The following is a 20,168-nucleotide window of genomic DNA, read 5'->3' as shown; positions in this document are numbered from 1 at the left end:
TAGTGTAACAATAAAGAAAAAATATATTTTTCTAATTGCTTAATTATCAAACGTGTATATGGTCGTTAGTGACCTGAGATATGCAATAGTGCCGCAAAAAATATTTGTGCTTTCATAAGTCATATTTTTATTATTATTTTATCACAGCATATCAATTACTTTATTACAAGACAAATAAGTGCTATATTCATACAAATAACTACATGACAGCCAGTTGTGTCTCATAAAATTTCTGCTTAGAAGTTTTGAATCCCGCCCTAATCATTTTTTGCATCATCTCTTTGATAAGTGAAAAATAAAACATCAAAATATAACAAAATAAATGATTATAAATATATGATATTTTATTCTCTAATTGCCTTGAAAATGCTCAGAGAATTTTACACTATCTGGGCATTTTGTAGATCCATTTGTGATAGATGCTTGATATATGTGCCGTTAATTAATTCATACATAGGTACAATTTGTATTAGTCCAAAAAACTAATTTCAAGCATTTAAGCAAAAGTGCGGAACAAGTTTAAATTATTTTCTGTGATAATTGACAGCATGTCATAGATGCTTTGGGTAAAGAAATCCTTGAAGGTGTCATAAATTAGGAGTGCTCTCATTCGCAATCTCTGATTGGCTGATTTCGGGGTTCACAGGTATAGATGACAGCTTTGTGCATGGTGGGGATCTGAAGATGTTTAAGAAGCGCCGACACAGTGGCCAGTCTCCACATCTGCTGTTGATGCTGCTTCCATCATTCCGTCTGGAGTCCCAGCACAAGAGCCACAGACAGAAACGAGCACTGGATGCAGCCTATTGCTCCAGGTACAAGCCATACACTAACAGTTAAACTGACTTCTCCCACAAGGGTTGGGCAACATTCAGAAATTAAGAATTGGCTCTTTTCTGCGTTTTTCTGAATTGGAATTTGCATCCTGATCTCATATAAAAATTTCATAATGGTGGCGACATTTCCGAAAAATGATATGTGGTTCATAACAATTAAAATCCTTACATATAAAACAAACAAAGACAGAAGAAACAGTAGTATTATATTTGTTACTTACCGGCAACCATGAAAACCGTCCGGGTATCGCACGTTGATGGGATAACTGTCCACACCCCCCCTTGAAAGGGGTCATGACATGCCTTTCTTTATTATTTAAATATGTTCCTTAAGGTTCACTTATAATATTAGACGTATATTTGTAAAACATGATCATTTTTCACCCTCATTCTGACCCTTTGTTAGAAACACTTGGTTTTGGTGCTGCTTCTCCTTTAAGACTTGACAGTAAACACCCACTGTTATGATTGGCTCCTTGCCATCTCACTGCTCATTGCTGCTGGGTGGGCTACGGAAGTGATAAGGGAAAGTAGGAGTTGATATGTTTTTGTGGAGGCAGTCAGATGCAAATGTCTACTACAGTGTGACATCACAATTTGAAGGAAGTAGAGAATGAGTCGTTTTGGCAGCTTGGTTTCAACAATTGCACTTTTTGCAGTGAGGAGGACGTTTTGAGTTCTGAAACTTACAGTATGTTTGTATAGTACAATGAAACCTTACAAGTCAAAATATCAAGGAAAATATTATTTCTCATGTCACAACCCCTTTAATACAACCCAGCGCTTCTGCGCTCTCTATAGAAATACAACAGTCGTTAGTTAGAATCAGACAGAGTTTAATAAAGGATTATGTAATTGGTGGGCCGCATATCAAAGCAGACTGGCCCACCTACCAATCCAGACTGAACTTAATCAATGAACTGGAACTCTATCACTGTTGGATTGAAACTTAATGTGACACAAGTGTCTACTAATAAAAAGAAGCTGTATTCTCTCCACTTCAGGCCATTCCTGTCATAATTGCATTCTTACTCACATTCTAGCAAGTTTCTAGCATTCTAGCAAATGTCATACTTCCTGAGATTTAGATCATAACAGTGACACCCACTTTGTCAGCAGACATGATTATGGAAGTATTATTTTCCATTCATTTTCTCTAAAGGCATTTAAAAAATTCTTCAATAAACAGTTAATCTAGGATAAGCCATGAACCAAAACAATCAGCAAAATTCAAAGCAAAAATCAGGGAGGAAAAATATATATTTTTTAATTTAAAATCAATTACGTCATTTGCAATTCTTTATGGAAATAAGCAGTCACGGCTGAGATTTTTTGCCAAGTTTTTCATTTCCATCATAACAGCAACTTCTCTGATTGGTGGATCTCTCTTCTCAGATGTTTCTCCAGAGAAAAAGATTCCAGTAATTTCAATTATGGGTAGTATAGTTCTCCACAGTGATTTCTGCAATTTACATTTTTTAAGCTCAATCGACAGCATTTGTTGCATGATGTTGATTACCACAAAAAAATTATTTCGACTCGTCCCTCCATTTCTTTAAAAAAAAACAAAAAAACAAAAATTGAGGTGGCAGTGAGACATTTACAATGGAGGTAAATGTGGCCAATTTATGAAGAGTTTAAAATCAGAAATGTGAAGCTTATCTTTTTTATAAAAGTACTTACATTAATTATTTTGTTAAAACTTGTTTATTATTTGAACTGTAAAGTTGTTTAAATCTACGGTTTTGCAGTTGTTTTAGGGTTTACAGTGTTGCGTCTTAATGGCAACGAAGTTGTAAAACTTTACACAGAAAAGGTTAGTAAGCAATTTTATTACACTAAAATCATATTAACACTAGGCATGTTACAATACACAAATTTCACGATACAGTTATGTATTTATATATGTATCGTGCAATATTTATGCTATAGAATCGAAAGTGTCTATCGGACAATTCTATACATTAATTTTTTACACCCCTAATTAACATCTTGTGGCTATACTTTTGAAACAGTGAGTATTTTTGCCCCAGTCACTTCCATTATTTAAAGAAAAGGAAGGAAAAATCGAAATGTATTTTTGTGGTAATCAACATTATGCCACAAATGCTGTCTATTGAGCTTAACTTGTATTGAACACGGAATATTCCTTTAAGTTGAAGTCATGCTGCTTTGTGGCTTTTACAGAAGCATATACAGTATAATCGCATAAAAATCTCACGGTAGGTCTGTATTGAAAGGTTTATATGTTTTCATCGTAAATCAGTTTCTCTATGCAGAAAATAAAGGGGATTTTTACAGAATGTGACTGTTGCATTCTGTAGTGACTTAATCGGCATCACAACACACAGCAGTATTTCAGGCATATCTATACAGGCCATAAAAAATAATGACAAATGGTCAGTGAAGAGAGAGACTCACCTGATTAGCATATTAGCAAATAAGCAGACAGGGGCGGACTGGGAAGAGAAATCGCGTTGACCCAAAAGTGTTGAGTGGGTCGCTATCCTCTTCAGCCAGTCGCGGTCAGTTTGGCATAACGTGACGGCCCGTTTCAGCTTATTGTCGCCCATTCGGCCACTTTTCACGGCCAGCTCACGGGGAAAAGTCCCAGTTCTCCCTATGGCCAGTCCACCCCTTTATGCAGGGACACCGTTGTACATTTGCTACAAATTCATTTGTGTGCTTGTGTCCTAAGGAGAAACTACAGGACAAAACACTCTCATAAAGCAAAATTTTGCCTACTGTTGCATACAGTATTAGTGATCTGATCTATTAATGTGAACTTAATCATAGATAGACCGTAATAAGGAATATTCCTTCCATCGGAGCAATTCAAGCTTGGAGTACCACCTGTTTTCTCCAGGGGGCAGTAAGCAAATCTCGCTGTATAGGCAATGTGCAAATTATCCAGACAGAGAACAAACCACACTTACCGAGAGCAGACAAAACAAGATGAGAACACATTCTTGCGTACAAACACAGCTTGACGGAGCACAAATCCAAAGGCAGGGATCGCAAGACGCGTTTTTCTACATTTCAAACTTCATTTAACTTGACACAGCGACTTAAAAACGGTATGTTTATGACACAACGCAACCGTGACGGTCCAAAAGCATCTGCCTGACGCACGTCCTTAGACAAGCCTTAATAAATCTTGGACTTACTGATGAATTTAATTTCAAAATGGATTGCTGTGAACTTTAGGCCAATGATTGGCTTTTGTTAAGTAATATGGAAATAAAAAATATATTGCATTCTAAAGCCACTTTTTGTATTGTCTTTTTTAATGCTTCCCTTGTTTGCCAAAATAATGTAATTCATTTTAATTATTTGTATTATTATTTTTATAATATGTACAGTGGTGTGAAAAAGTGTTTGCCCCCTTCCTGATTTCTTATTTTTTTGCATGTTTGTCACACTTAAATGTTTCAGATCATCAAACAAGTTTAAATATTAGTCAAAGATAACACAAGTAAACACAAAATGCAGTTTTTAAATGAAGGTTGTTATTATTAAGGGAAAACAAAATCCAAACCGACATGGCCCTGTGTGAAAAAGTGATTGCCCCCTAAACCTAATAACTGGTTGGGCCACCCTTAGCAGCAACAACTGCAATCAAGCGTTTGTGATAACTTGCAATGAGTCTTTTACAGCACTGTGGAGGAATTTTGGCCCACTCATCTTTGCAGAATTGTTGTAATTCAGCCACATTGGAGGGTTTTTGAGCATGAACTGCCTTTTTAAGGTCATGTCACAGCATCTCAATAGGATTCAGGTCAGGACTTTGACTAGGCCACTCCAGAGTCTTCATTTTGTTTTTCTTCAGCCATTCAGAGGTGGACTTGCTGGTGTGTTTTGGATCATTGTCCTGCTGCAGAACCCAAGTTCGCTTCAGCTTGAGGTCACGAACAGATGGCCGGACATTCTCCTTCAGGATTTTTTGGTAGACAGCAGAATTCATGGTTCCATTTATCACAGCAAGTCTTCCAGGTCCTGAAGCAGCAGAACAGCCCCAGACCATCACACTACCACCACCATATTTTACTGTTGGTATGATGTTCTTTTTCTGAAATGCGGTGTTACTTTTACGCCAGATGTAATGGGACACACACCTTCCAAAAAGTTCAACTTTTGTCTCGTCAGTCCACAGAGTATTTTCCCAAAAGTCTTGGGGATCATCAAGATGTTTTCTGGCAAAAATGAGATGAGCCTTAATGTTCTTTTTGCTCAGCAGTGGTTTTCGTCTTGGAACTCTGCCATGCAGGCCATTTTTGCCCAGTCTCTTTCTTATGGTGGAGTCATGAACACTGACCTTAACTGAGGATAGTGAGGCCTGCAGTTCTTTGGATGTTGTTGTGGGGTCTTTTGTGACCTCTTGGATGAGTCGTCGCTGTGCTCTTGGGGTAATTTTAGTCGGCCGGCCACTCCTGGGAAGGTTCACCACTGTTCCATGTTTTCGCCATTTGTGGATAATGGCTCTCACTGTGGTTCTCTGGAGTCCCAAAGCTTTAGAAATGGCTTTATAACCTTTTCCAGACTGATAGATCTCAATTACTTTCTTTCTCATTTGTTCCTGAATTTCTTTGGATCTCGGCATGATGTCTAGCTTTTGAAGATCTTTTGGTCTACTTCACTTTGTCAGGCAGGTCCTATTTAAGTGATTTCTTGATTGAGAACAGGTGTGGCAGTAATCAGGCCTGGGTGTGGCTAGAGAAATTGAACTCAGGTGTGATAAACCACAGTTAAGTTATGTTTTAACATGTGGGGCAAACACTTTTTCACACAGGGCCATGTAGGTTTGGATTTTGTTTTCCCTTAATAATAACAACCTTCATTTAAAAACTGCATTTTGTGTTTACTTGTGTTATCTTTGACTAATATTTAAACTTGTTTGATGATCTGAAATATTTAAGTGTGACAAACATGCAAAAAAATAAGAAATCAGGAAGGGGGCAAACACTTTTTCACACCACTGTATATTTTATTTATAATTATTTAAATATAACTACTTATAATTATTTAATCATTATATATTGAATTATTGTTATTTGAGGAGCTTTCTCAGCCAATATTTATGTATGCAATTAATTGCGATTAACTCGATTAATTAATCAGCATACCATGTAATTAATTCGATTAAAAATTTGAATCGATGGACAGCCCTAGATTTTTTTTAAAATCTGGCTTTCAAGCCATTGAGTTGAAAATTTGTTGAAACCATGTTTTCTCCCTTCATCCCACAGGAATGTGCAGGACAACTGCTGTTTACGCTCTCTCTACATCGACTTTAAGAAAGATCTGGGCTGGAGGTGGATCCATGAACCAAAAGGCTATAACGCAAACTTTTGCGCAGGAGCCTGTCCGTATCTGTGGAGCGCTGACACCCAGCACAGCAATGTGAGAAAAAGATTGTTTCTCTAAAATGTAGCTTTTGCTAGTTCGTGGAATAGAGGTTAGGAAAAGTCCTGTAGAAAACATGAAAAAAATGAGGGTTGATAAAAGACATGTGATATATGACAGCAAGACATTGAAAGAAATAGCTTACCCACAAATGAAAATTATGTCATTGTTTACTCTTTTTATTTCACCCATTTTTGGGTGAACAATTTCTTTAAGTAAAGAAAGAGGCTAGAGCATTTAGTGCAACAAATTAATCCCCTAACAAAAATCGAGTGTTCTGGCAAACTTGCTACAAACTTGCCGCAAATTTGCCGCAACTTCACTGTCGCCAAAGGTTTGCTGCAGGTTTAACACTACCAGGTTTAAACTTCTCATTTGCATGTGAAAATAATGAGTGGGAAATTTGCAGCAGTTTGTCAGAACTAAAAAAAAAAAAAAAAAAAAAAATTGTAAGGCTTGAATGGTTTTAGTTTAATGACTGAATTTTCTCTCCTCTTTCAGATCCTCGGCCTCTATAACACTATTAATCCAGAAGCTTCTGCGTCTCCGTGCTGTGTGTCTCAGGATCTGGAGCCCCTCACAATACTCTACTACATCGGCAAAACGCCCAAGATTGAGCAGCTCTCCAACATGATTGTCAAGTCCTGCAAGTGCAGCTAGAACTGATCAGCTCCCTGTTTACCAACATGCATTCACACAAACAAACACACACTAACTTGCGTCAAGGTACAATAGAGTTAATGCCAGTTCCTTCAAGTACACACCCTTGCAAACACACACCCATCTAGACTGTGTGTGGATGGGTGTACTTTTGCTGGAAAACGGGCCCTGTCGGCATGCGTCATATCACCCGATCATCACTCTATGGATGTGAGTTTGGCAAACACTGGAAGTATGTGATAGGTGTCTATTTGTGAAGCAAGTGGAAGAGAAGATCCCTCGTTCCAAAATTTATTTAAAACAAACACTTCTTTCTGTTCTTTTGTAGTTATTGTTGTTGTTGATTTCGTTTCTCTCAAGACTACAGATCTTCTTTGTTTGACTATTTGTTAATGTTATTAACCCATTAATTGATTACTGGAGGTAATGACCAGCCTCCCTGGTGAAAGATCACAACAGAAAGATGGAAAATCGTGGAGCGGTGTTGGAGATAACGCAAGCCTCAGAAACACTAGAACTAGCCACCTTATGTAAAGTGAAAAGGTTCAAGACCAGCAAGTCATGTTGTTCATGTTGTTTCAGGCCTTAAGCCCAAAGTGTACTTCGATTTTGACGGGAACGCTCAATGTCTTCGTACAGTCGAACGCGAGCCTGTCAAAGTATACACCATATAACTGTGTGCGCATACACAGGCGGTTGGCGCATGCGCGCTACGACTGCTATGAGACACTGGAATATTTATCTGCATAAGTTTAGACCCATAATGATGTCTCTTCCTTCAGACTCGAGTTATACAAATGCAGGTATCTCCAGACCTCCTCACACATGCGCTCTTGACTTGCACATCCACTGTTGTTGTTTTTACCTTCATCTCCTGATGTTTACCGGTGATTACATCTTCTTCTAGCGCTTCTTCATGACAGCAACGGCTCAAATGTGAGTGTTGCACATTGTGGACTCACTAATTCGTGCAAATAATTTCAGGTGCATGCACATTCTGCACGTTCAAAGACGCGCGGTTAGAAGAATCGGGCTGTGCGCATTCAGTGCTAGAGAACTCTGACGATGACAAGATTTGTGTCACGCGTCCTGTTCGCAGATGCTCAGAGTTCGCATCTGACCGAAGTATACTTTGGGCTTTATTCTGAAGTCTGAGTGAAGAGTTCAATTTGCTTATTTCATTCTTTACACAAATCATTCGTAAACAGTCACAAAAATACCAGCATGTTCTAAGAAGAAGCACTGGTTATAATAGCACACATACCTGAAGGTTAGTTCAGAAGACGCTGACAAACAGTTCTCTTGACTTGAATTTGTTTTGATCATCGGGGTCCCGTATCGACCTGACAGAGCAAGTGCTAGCAGTGATGTAACACAACAGTCAGGGAATATTAATTTTCATTTTCCCATTCATTTTCTCCATAGAGAAAAGACTTTATATAACAATAACGTAAACACTTTTTCAGACAGACCTGAAGAAAGGTGCTGTGGTGAAAAACTACACTACCCATAATACAGAAGAGAGATTCGCCAATCAGAGAAATCGCTGTTTCCATGGAAACAAGAACTGCAACAAAACTACTCCGCAACAACCACCTCAGTGAGTGAATGGTGGATGACGTAATCGAGTCAGCCTCCTAACACTCTCAAACTTCATATACACCGATGAGCCAAAACATTATGACCACTCGCAGGTGAAGCAAATAACATTGATCATCTCCTAACAAGGCCACATGTCAAGGTCTGGGTAGATTAGATGGTAAGCGAACAATCAATTCTCGTAGTCAACGTGTTAAATGCAGGAGAAATGGGCAGGAGTAAAGACCTGAGCAACTTTGACAAGGGCCAAATTTTTAGGGCCAGACGACTGGGTCAGAATATCTCTGAAACGGCAAGGCTTATGGGGTGCTCCCGGTCAGCAGTGGTGAGTACCTATTGACAGTGGTCTGAGGAGGGATAAACCACAAACCAGCTACAGGGTGTTGGGCGCCCAAGGCTCATCGATGCATTAAGGCAACGAAGGCTATCCCGTCTGTTCCGAACCGACAGAAGGTCTACTGTGGCACAAGTCATGATGGTTATGGGAGGAATGTGTCACAACACACAGTGCATCGCATCCTGCTGCGTATGTGGCTGCGTAGCCGCAGACCGGTCTGAGTGCTCATGATGACCCCTGTCCACTATCTAAAGCACCTACAGTGGGCACGGAACTGGACCTTGGAGCAGTGGAAGAAAGTCATCTTGTCTGATGAGTCCCATTTTCTTTTACATCATGTGGACGGCCGTGTATGTGTGCGCCGCTTCCTGGGTAAGTGATGGCACCAGGATGCACTGTGGGAAGATGACCAGCCAATGGAGGGAGTGTGATGCAATGGGCAATGTTCTGCTGAAAAATCCTGGGTCCGGCCATTCAAGTAGACATCAATTTGACACATGCCACCTACCCAAACATCGTTGCAGACCCCTTCAAAGCAATGGTATTCCCTGATGGCAGTGGGCTCTTTCAGCAGGATAATGTGCCCTGCCACACTGCACACATTGTTCTGGAATGGTTTGAGGAGCATGATGAAGAGTTCAAGGTGTTGCCCTGGCCTCCAAATTCCCCAGATCTCAATCCAATTGAGCATCTGTGGGATGTGCTGGACCAAAAGTCCAATCCATGGCGGCTCCACCTCGCAACTTACAGGACTTGAAGGATCTGATGCTAATGTCTTGGTGCCAGATATCACAGGACACTTTCAGGGGTCTTGTAGAGTCCATGCCTCAGCGGGTCGGCGCTGTTTTGGCGGCACGCAGAGGACCAACAGCATATTAGGCAGGTGGTCATAATGTTTTAGCTCATCAGTGTATATTTTTATGTATCTGAATATTTTGCAGTAAACTTAAAATATGTTTATACTTACAATCAATGACTTTAAGACAATAGTTTTGTATTGTACTGTCATTTTTTTATTCGATTACGGCATTCGCTGTGCTTCATGAGATGCATAGTTCATAAAAGATGTTAAGTACACAGACTTATACCTTTGTCTTTTTCTCCTATTTTCAAATAAGTTTTTGCTTCTTATCAAATGTTGTAATGTTGTGATTCATGATCTCAGAGTTAGTTTGTTTGATTCATAGATTAGAACGCTTTACTGAAAAAGTTTCTTGAAATGCCTATGGAGAAAATGAATGAGAAAAATACTTTTGAAACCAAAGCAGCTGAAAAAGTGTCACTGTTGTGCTCTATAGCAGAATGAAGTGATGTCATCATGCTGCTACAGAGACTGAGGTGATGACAGGTGACATGAGAAGAGAGAGGGGTAAAGTGTCATTAAGGTCATAGACTATAATGAAGGGAAGATTTTGAAGAATGTGAAAATATAATGGACAGGTAGCGCAATCCATGAGGGACGAGTTACCGCAGTGTGTTGTGTTTTTAACATGTTGTGCTGAGGCCAGATTCACAAATGCACTGCAGCAGCTTCAAATGCTGTATGTTTATCATTGAGAAACTTTCTTTAACACATCTCAAACTGTTTTCCTGAATTTGTGATATTCACTGCAAAAAAAAAATTTTCTTAATCAGAATTTATTTTTAATTTTTTGTCTAGTAAAAATATCAAAACATCATTAAAACAAGATAAGAAAAACTAAACTAGATGATACATTAAATAACACAATTTTGTGGATTTTATGTGTAAAACAAGAAAAAAATTATTTGCCAAAGAAAACTTAATTTTCTGAAAAGGTCTGATTATTTTACAGTTTTGCTTCTCATGTAAATGTATCTTAGTTGAAGGATGTTTAGATATTTTTACTGGTAAAACAAGACAAAATACTGATTAAATGAATGTTTCAGGTTCAATAAAAGTTAAGCTCAATCGACAACATTTGTGGCATTATGTTGGTTACCAAAAAACATTATTTTGTATTCTTCCTCGTTTATTTAAGAACAAGCAAAAAAATCGAGGTTACAGTGAGGCACTTACAATGGAAGTGAATGGGGCCAGTCATTAACATTGAAATAAACATTGTTTCAAACGTATAGACACAAGACATACACATTATACTTGTTAACATGATTTTACTGTGATAAAATCAGGGATTTACTGGTGTTACGCCATTTACCACATTACGGGGGTTTATGGGCATTACACCATCATGACAACGCAGTTGTATAATTGGATATTACTTTACACAGATAAGGTTAGTAAGTGATTTTATAACACTTAAATCATGTTAACACGTATAATGTTTACGTCTTGTGGCTATACTTTTGAAACAGTGAGTATTTAAATGTTTATAGACTGGCCTCTTTCACTTCCATTTTAAGTGCCACACTGTAACCCTTTTGCAGACAATTATTATTATTATTATTATTATATTATTATTATTATTATTATTATTTTATTTTTATTTTTTTATTGTTTTTGCGGTAATCAACATTATGCCAAAAATGATCAAATTTGATCTTAACTTGTTAAGAAAAAGTTTTTTGCATTGATTTCTCTTGGAGGAAAAGAGATCCTTTGTTATGAAGAATTGCACTGACTCTTTTATTTCTACATTTTTTTTATTTTTTTTATTTGTAACTTTGTTGTTTTTTATTCGTAGTTAAAGCTTCACCCACATAACATGAGCTGATGATGTGAGTGGCGTCCAGGTGGAGGTTTCCCTTTTAACTAGTCCTTATCTTAACTAGTATAAGAGGTAAAACTGGTCTTAGATCAGTTTAAAAGGGCAACCTTTACCTATGCCCAGGACTTTTAGGTGACAATTATTTTATTTTTATTAGGATAATAGCGCCAGTGGACTTCCTGGAGACACAGGAAGTGGAATGAGACACCAGCATTGTCACACTAGAGCTCTTTATTGTTATTGTTGTCTATGATGATGATGTCGATATTGTTGACCCACTACGATGTATTGTAACACATTACTGTTGTGGTGCTCTAGTGGCAAATAAATTATTTATGTGACAAGTAAGGCATGTGTGTGTTTGCTTTCTTTTGAATGATATGTTGAGAACTTTTATTTTCTCTATGCAGTCAATTTGAATGATAATAGATATTGCTAATATTTAGATTTATTTATCTAGCACTGAAACAATAAAGGTTGGTTGAGTCAATGTTGCTGTCTTGGGCTGATTGGGCCACTCAGATATACAAAGAAATGCTTTTATAGTGCTACTGACATTCAAATTTAATGAGCTAAATATTTAATTTACTTTCCAAGTGCAGCGTGCTTCAAATGTGAGCAGAGCACTAGTGAATGTGTGTCGACGCCGGCTGCACCGCACGTACCTTTCAAAGCTCCTTGGCTCACACAGGGAAAACACCATCATGAGCATCGAGCGCTCTGTTTGATGCAGATAACAGCAGTCAGAGCGCAAATTCACTTTGTTGCGCGAGGCACATACAGAGTACATTCTTATTTAATTAAATAGCAGTTTAATAATCACTTTGAGTCAGGTAGCGACTGGCTTTTTCGGACTGAAAACTACTGTCGAATGTCAGAGCTCCTTGGTCAAAACAACACAGAAACACTTCAAAATAAAAGCTCAATTTAAATGAAAAAGTACGACAAAAATATATCACTATTGTAAAGTTACGTAATATTCATAGTAGTTTTAATACTACTACTAATAATAAGAATAATAAATCAATGGTAATTGTATTATATTTAAGCAATATCTCACACCTGTGATGCTCTGTTATGCAGCACTTTATTTGTCAAAATAAAACTCCAATGTTGTATTTTGGATTGTGCTTTGAGGTTCTGTATATAAGCAATTCATTTGATAAAAATAATACAACATTATATTGAAAATTAATTGTTATACTTTCATTTGATTCAAGTTTTAATTAATTTATTTATTTAAACACCATTTTGTTGAAAAAAACTGAAATAATCTGTTGGTATGAGAAAAAAACAAAAAAAAACAGGTGTCAGACCCGGTATTGGCGAGTAACAGAAAGAAAGTATCGGTACTCATGCTCGTTCTAAAAAAAAATAGGATTGGGACATCCCTACTTTTTGTAATAAATATTTGAAAGGTTTACTTATCTCTTTCTTTTTATTTATTTATTTATTTATTTTATCCCCTTTTCTCACAATTTGGAATGCCCAATTCCCACTACTTAGACGGTCCTCGTGGTGGTGCAGTTACTCACCTCAATCCGGGTGGCAGAGGACAAGTCTCAATTGCCTCCACTTCTGAGACAGTCAATCTGCACATCTTATCATGTGGCTCGTTGTGCATGACACCGCGGAGACTCCGCATGTGGAGGCTCATGCTACTCTCCGTGATCCACGCACAAATTACCACGTGCCCCACTGAGAGCGAGAACCACTAATCACGACCACGAGGAGGTTACCCCATGTGGCTCTACCCCCCTAGCAACCGGGCCAATTTGGTTGCTTTGGAGACCTGGCTGGAGTCACTCAGCACACCCTGGATGAAAAAACAGACCATATAAGCTGTGAATCTCACAATTAGAACATACTAATGCTGTTAATAATACATGGGACCTTCTAACTTTGTATATTTCGAAATATTAGTTTTACAAATTTTATTTTATCATTAGTTTTTCATCCTTTTGTTCATTTTTGGTAGACAATATATATAATGAAAAGTGTATATATATGTAAAGCTGTCTGTGCAATGTGATATACAAACCAAAAGTGTTTCATCACACTAAACCACAACTATTTGGACAAAGACATTTGTTACTGTAAAAGCTACACTGTTTTGAATTCAGCAACAGTTATGCTTCTAAAACTAAAGTTAAAATAGTTCTGTAGCTGCTGATTACTGTTACTGTTGTATGATAGAGGCCTGTGCATGTACAGTATATTTCTGGGCAACGTTCACATAAATAAAGACAGTGTGGTCCCTGCTCAGTGAAGGGCTACAGAACCTAATACAGACGCTGGCTCAGCCATGGAAATACATCCCTGTCAAATTTTACACATAAAAATTCAAAGGAATAGTTCACCCATGAATTAAAATTCATAATTTCCTCACCTATATGTTGTTCCAAATATGTGATTTTCTTTCTTCAGTGAAACATGGAGAAGGAAATGTTTTGCAGAATATCCAAACTGTTCATTTCCATCCAATGCAAGCAGATAGTGACCAGTGGCTGTCAAGCTCCAAAACAAGTAGCCTTGTGCACTCTATTCCAAGTTGTGCCCTCTCAGTTTTATCAATTCACTCATTATTGCTTGGGCATAGAATACTGCACATTTTTATTGGGCAAATGTGTTCACGTTGTGGTTTTCATCTGGCAAATGAGTATGTATAAACCATACCATAATAAAAGACAGACGGGGGGAAATAAATAATTTATTTAATGGCACGCGAGTCTCCGCGAACGATTGCACAGAAAATGCACAGGAAAATAGTGGAAAATGTGTACAGATTCTAAGTAAAACACAGAAAACCACATTATAGAGAATTTCACAGACATAAATAAGTAAACAAAGCGGAATATGCAGCTCTGCTCATGGATATCCACTTTACTTTCTGCTACATGCTTCAAACGAAACTCTGAATATTTTTGTATCTTTGATGTCACTAACCTAGCAAACTTGGACAAATGATAATTATTTTGCCCTTAAAATCGCTCATTGTCTAAACGCAAAACCTTGTGAACACAACTCAGACGGACTGATGAAATGTCCTGTGTGCTACTACTCATGGAAGTTCCATCAAACCAACCAGTCAGATTAGCGCTTACTGGTTCGAGAAAGCGTTTTCCATTTTGTGTGCTATGTGCATCAGATGTTTAGTGCACGGACTGTGGCCGGCCATGGGCATGCTGTCTGAGGCTGAGACTATGTGTCATGCCCCTTATTCAGACCCACCATATACACCCACGCTCTCTTTGCAATACTGTTATTTCAGTGATTTTTATTGCTTTTCCGACAGCAGACTGTAGGATTGAACAGAATAGATAAAATAGTAGATCAGAATAGATAATAGAGATCAGCAGTTACAGAAATACTCAAACCAGCCCATCTGGCACCAACAATCATGCCACGGTCCAAATCACTGAGATCACATTTTTCCCTATTCTGATGGTTGATGTGAACATTAACTGAAGCTCCTGACCCGTATCTGCATGATTTTATGCACTGCACTGCTGCCACACGATTGGCTGATTAGATAATCGCATGGATGATTGTTGGTGCCAGATGGGCTGGTTTCAGTATTTCTGTAACTGCTGATCTCCTGGGATTTTCACATACAACAGTCTCCAGAATTTACCCTGAATGGTGCCATAAAAAAAAAAAAAACATCCAGTGAGCGGCAGTTCTGTGGACGGAAATGCCTTGTTGATGAGAGAGGTCAACAGAGAATGGCCAGACTGGTTCAGACTAACAAAGTCTACAGTAACTCGCTCTGTACAATTTTGGTGAGAAGAATATAATCTCAGAATGCTATTCTGAGATGCAGGTTGGCGCTGTTTTGGTGGCACGAGGGGGAATTACACAATATTAGGCAGGTGTTTTAATGTTGTGGCTGTTTAGGAAAAAATAAACCTCAGTCAATTAGTCAACTGTCAGTTAAAAGTGGTATTACACTTGGCATTCTGTCCTCCTCATTTCTGAAATGATTGCTAGATGCCTTGACTTCAAAACCAGATAAAAACAATTATGAAAAAAAAAAAGTCCAATCGCCATTCCTAATTTCCTAAATAACAAAAATTATCTTAAAATAAAAAAAAAATAAAACAAAAATACATGCATGTTATCATTGTCTTCTATCTTCGGTAACATAAGTGTTAGGTTGTTTTCATACTTGTTTACTACCCGAGTACAGGTTTCTTTCTCATGCGAACCGTGCAACAGTTCCATTGCAACCGAGCTCAGACCACCTCTTACAGATAGTCTCGGGTTCAGTACCATGATCCGCACCCCGGTCTGCAAATTATTTATGCAAACCATGCTGTATTTTGGACTAAACTGCCGTTGACTCTGCCACTGATATAATAAATTGATTCCCTGTTTACTCCCTGTTTTAGTGTTTTATGAAAAATTGTTCACTTAATACATTTGGTACTAAATACATTTAAAATTAATGATTGATGAAAATTAATTAATATGCAATAAGTAATCTGAAAGTAATGTTTAGATTACATAAAATTTGTAATCTAAAAATTTAGATTACTGATTACAATTTTAGTTGTGTAATCTGTAATCAGTACTAGATTATATTTCAGAAGTAATTTACCGAAAACTTGGAAGCAGATCTTGACCTGTGGTGCTGGGGAGGAGGAGGGTTTTTGAGAGAAAACTCTTATAGCACGCTGCAGTGAAACCAGTTTATCTGCAAACAACTGAGGCAATTTAAATGTTAGACCAGGGGTTCTCAACGGTGGCAGTACTTCAGCTCTATTAAATTTGTCATAGGCTACATTTGGGGAGTGAGGGAATATAATACATTTTGCTTAAAAAAAAATAGGCTAAAATATTTTTGTTTGAGTGTAAGAAAATATAACTGATTTTGTTTGCCTTCAGAAATTCCATGAGATGACAGAATTTGAATCAGTAAAAACCTGATAAAAGGAGTTCCAACTCAGTCACACTGTTAGAATAATTTAGTAACATAAATTAGGTGTTAACTTTTGACTTTTTATAGATGTTATAGATAACATTACTGTTGTTGATACCAGTAAATTTACATTTACATCCAACTCAAAATCAATGCTGTAATGTAGAATGAGCATTTAATGGGACAAAATATGCAATATTATTGGTCTATTCACTTATTTCTGAAACATAATAAGAATACCTCTTTTATTATTAGTTTGTCTTCGCATTTTCATTTTAAATAGGTATAGCCCTCCATCTGCTTAAATTTAAGAAACACAAGGTTTGGTCTCACATTCATGATGGGTAAGCCTGCCGAATTTATTAACAAAACTTTAAAATTATGCAATGCATCGAAGTTTCATCAAGCAAATTAAGCAAAAAATACATATACTGAGTTTTGCGGGTTCTTTTTTTTATTTTTTTATTTTTTTTTGTAATACAAAGTCTCCGCTTTCTTTTTTGGGGTAAGGTAGGGGGGCGTTCATCAAAGAAAGGTTGAGAACCACTGTTAGACAAAGGGAGGGTACAGATTACATGTTCAAAGGACCTATAAGCTTGTTCCATGTAGAGTTTTAAGATTGAAACCATTTACATCATTTACCCAAGCAAAATTGCAGCTTAACTTGAATGCCAGTGTTCACCCTGCATTTTTATTGTATGGAAAAGAGCAGCTTTGACATCATTTGAAATATATCATTATATGTGCCACAGACGAGGGACAAACAAATGGGTTTCAAATGACATGAGGTTGAGTAAATGACTGATTTTTTGGTATTTTTAGTTAACTTTCCCAAATCCAAATTATTTCAAATCTGAAAACAACTCCTTCAAACCTAACCAGACTACATTACACTGAATTATGATGAAGTCCTAAACATTTAACCTCCATTTATGTGATTTTTTTAAAACTCACATTCACAAACAGAGTGAAAACTCCTGCCCTTCTTGAGCACACATAGACTACATTCTGATTCTTTGATACTGTATATTCTTCATTGGCCCTTGAGCTCTGGAATCACGCCAGGCTCATTAGCCGTGAGTATGTGGTTCTTTATTTAGGAGTGAGATTCAGGCAGCAGAAAGCTCTGGAGACTGTCAATCTGGAATTGGGTTCAGATTGATTAAGACTCAACATTCTACAGATAAATGCTCTGCAAATGGATGATGTCACACACGTACAGGCTGTGTGAGAATTGCTGGTTTCTACCAACTGCCGTCTCCCCTATTTATCTGCCGGATGCCATCTTGGTACTTCACAAGAGCCTTTTCTAATTAAATACAGCAGAGCTAACTCTCACACAGAACGCAGCGGTTAGATACAAATTGTTTAGAAGGTTTGCAACACACTAAAATAAGGTGTAATGTTACCAACAAAGAGTTTATTAATACATTTATTTGATTTAAGATTAAATAATGGCTTAATGGCTTTTGTTATTTTTATCACACAAAGTGATTGAATGTCTTCAGAAGTGCATGGGTCATCTTGATTACTTTTACTGTGGTTTTATAGCATTTGTTGTTGTTGTTTGTCCTTTTTCGAGCTTGACAGACTGGAGTCCGTATTCTTTCATTATATGCCAAATAAACCCTGTGCAGACTTTAAACATTTACTTGTTCCATCAAAGAAAGAAATTCATACAGGTTCGAAGTAATACTCGGGAGTTTTCCTTTTTGGGTGAACAATTCTATTAAAAATAAACTTTGCTTCCAGTGTTGGATAAGTTACTCTAAAAACTAATTCACTGCAAATGAATAACTACTTATCTGAAATTGTAATCAAATTACTAATCAGATTACTTTGTTTATTTTTTTAAGTTACTTTCTAGTACAATTTTCACAGATAAATTTTTGTTTTTCCGCTTAAAATAATTTCTGTATTTCCTTCTTGTTCATTGTTGCTGTCACAAACGCAAACAGACATACATACAGTATGAATATAATGTTTTAAATGTATTGTAAATAAATAATATATTTTTAGGAATATGTTACTTAATTTTTGTAAGCCAAAAATTGGCTTAATTTAAAGCCAGTAACTGATTACAAAAATTTAACCCTGTAAAGCCTGACATATGAAACAACTGCCAGAATTTTTTTTTTTTTTTTACATTAAACTGTTTTTAGCACCATTAGACAAACAATAAAAATAAATTGCACATTGCGTTTAAAAAAACAAAAACAAATTGTGCATAATAATGATAAATGGTGCTTTAAAGATCATCATCCTCGAGGCCCAGCAATTCATTTTTGTATAGGATATTTGTTATTTAAGTTTTTCATAGCCCATACATGCTACAGTGGTAAATCTTGGGGTATTATCAGAGGACTCCCTGGGCTTTTCAGAGATACCAAATGTTTGAGAGTTTGGCCATGACAACTTCCTCTCCTTGGTCTATAAATATTGATTAAAACGTATCACAGTTCAATTCAACACATCAAATACAATATGCATAAAATATTCTTTTTTCAATAAACAATTTTTTTTCATTTGTATTTTATGCACAAAACACTATATTGACATTTAAAAAAGGGAAATTGTAAAACTCAGGAATGTATGGTAAGATAACATCATAATAGCTTGTAATGTAAAATAATGAGATCTTTATAATGACAGAGCATGCATATATGAAAATGCACATACATTTTATAAGATATATTTAAAGTGTAAACTAATATTTCTATGTCAGAATTTTCAGTGCTCTGTGATTTTTATTTTATTTATTTATTTATTTATTTATTTATTATTTATTTTTTTGTGATGGGCATGAATGGAAAGAAATGGTGACTGAGAAATTGACCTCAAAATCCTGTTGTTTCATATTCGATACTTGGATTTCAACTGACTTTTTCTATAAAATAATATACAAAATTTTAAGCACAATTTGATTATATTCAGCAAATACTCTTTTTAAAATATCAGTAACAATATAATCATTACTGTCAATTTTACTTTATTAAAATCAGCAAAGATTTCACATAAAAAAAACAAAAAACAAAAAAAAAACAAGTGCATGCATTACAAAAGCAGATGTTTTTGGAAAAAACAATTTACAAATGTTTTTTCCATCAAGAAATGCCTGGAAACGTCCATCAGGTGGCTGCAGACGTCTAGTACATTGCAGACAGCAGGATTTTTGGCAAAAAAAATTAATTTTATTTGTCGTAATTTCTTAACTTTAAACCTGGGGCTTTTATTTTGACGTAACACTCCAGGAAGTCTGTGACTTTAGAGTGCCTTTGTGTGGGCTAGTTCACAGTACTTTAAAATGCTTTTCATTCTGAGTGTTTTGAATCGTCCCTCCGGTTCCGATCTCAATGTATGTAATAAGTGAACCAAACTGTCGAGGATCTACATCTGAGATGGAGCTCGTATGGAACACTCACATATTGCATGCCAACATCAGCCCATGTGTTTGGGACACAACAGAGCACGGCTCATTTACTGAAACATGCGCTGTGCATGCAAACTATATATGTATTTATTAAATGCAGCCTTTTGAGATTCACAAAGCTATCATATGTCTTCAAGAGACTTCAAATAAAATGCACGAGTCATTTGGTCTACTTTAATTCTACTTTTAAGGTTCTTTTATGCCATTTTTGGAGCTTGATGGTAACGACCATGATTAACACAGTATTGGATTTGGATCGGGCTCATCTGAATAATAACCGATCCGGTTGAAAACA

The 20,168-nt window shown here is 36.7% G+C and overlaps 1 protein-coding gene across 1 annotated transcript in view; it reads left to right on the top strand.

The window, feature by feature from the left end:
* LOC127453885 (transforming growth factor beta-2 proprotein-like) overlaps positions 1 to 11,867 on the top strand; it is a 67,997-nt gene extending 56,130 nt beyond the window's left edge. Inside the window, exons 5-7 of the mRNA XM_051720633.1 lie at positions 647 to 815; positions 6,083 to 6,236; positions 6,741 to 11,867. Coding sequence (XP_051576593.1) covers positions 647 to 815; positions 6,083 to 6,236; positions 6,741 to 6,899 — 482 coding nt within the window. The 3' untranslated portion in view covers positions 6,900 to 11,867. The remainder of the gene's footprint in view (positions 1 to 646; positions 816 to 6,082; positions 6,237 to 6,740) is intronic.
* The last annotated feature ends 8,301 nt before the right edge of the window (positions 11,868 to 20,168 follow it).

This window comes from Myxocyprinus asiaticus, chromosome 16 (assembly GCF_019703515.2).
Source record: "Myxocyprinus asiaticus isolate MX2 ecotype Aquarium Trade chromosome 16, UBuf_Myxa_2, whole genome shotgun sequence".
Taxonomy (NCBI): domain Eukaryota; kingdom Metazoa; phylum Chordata; class Actinopteri; order Cypriniformes; family Catostomidae; genus Myxocyprinus; species Myxocyprinus asiaticus.
The sequence above is the reverse complement of the archived record's forward strand: the minus strand, read 5'-3'. Positions and strand labels throughout refer to the sequence as shown.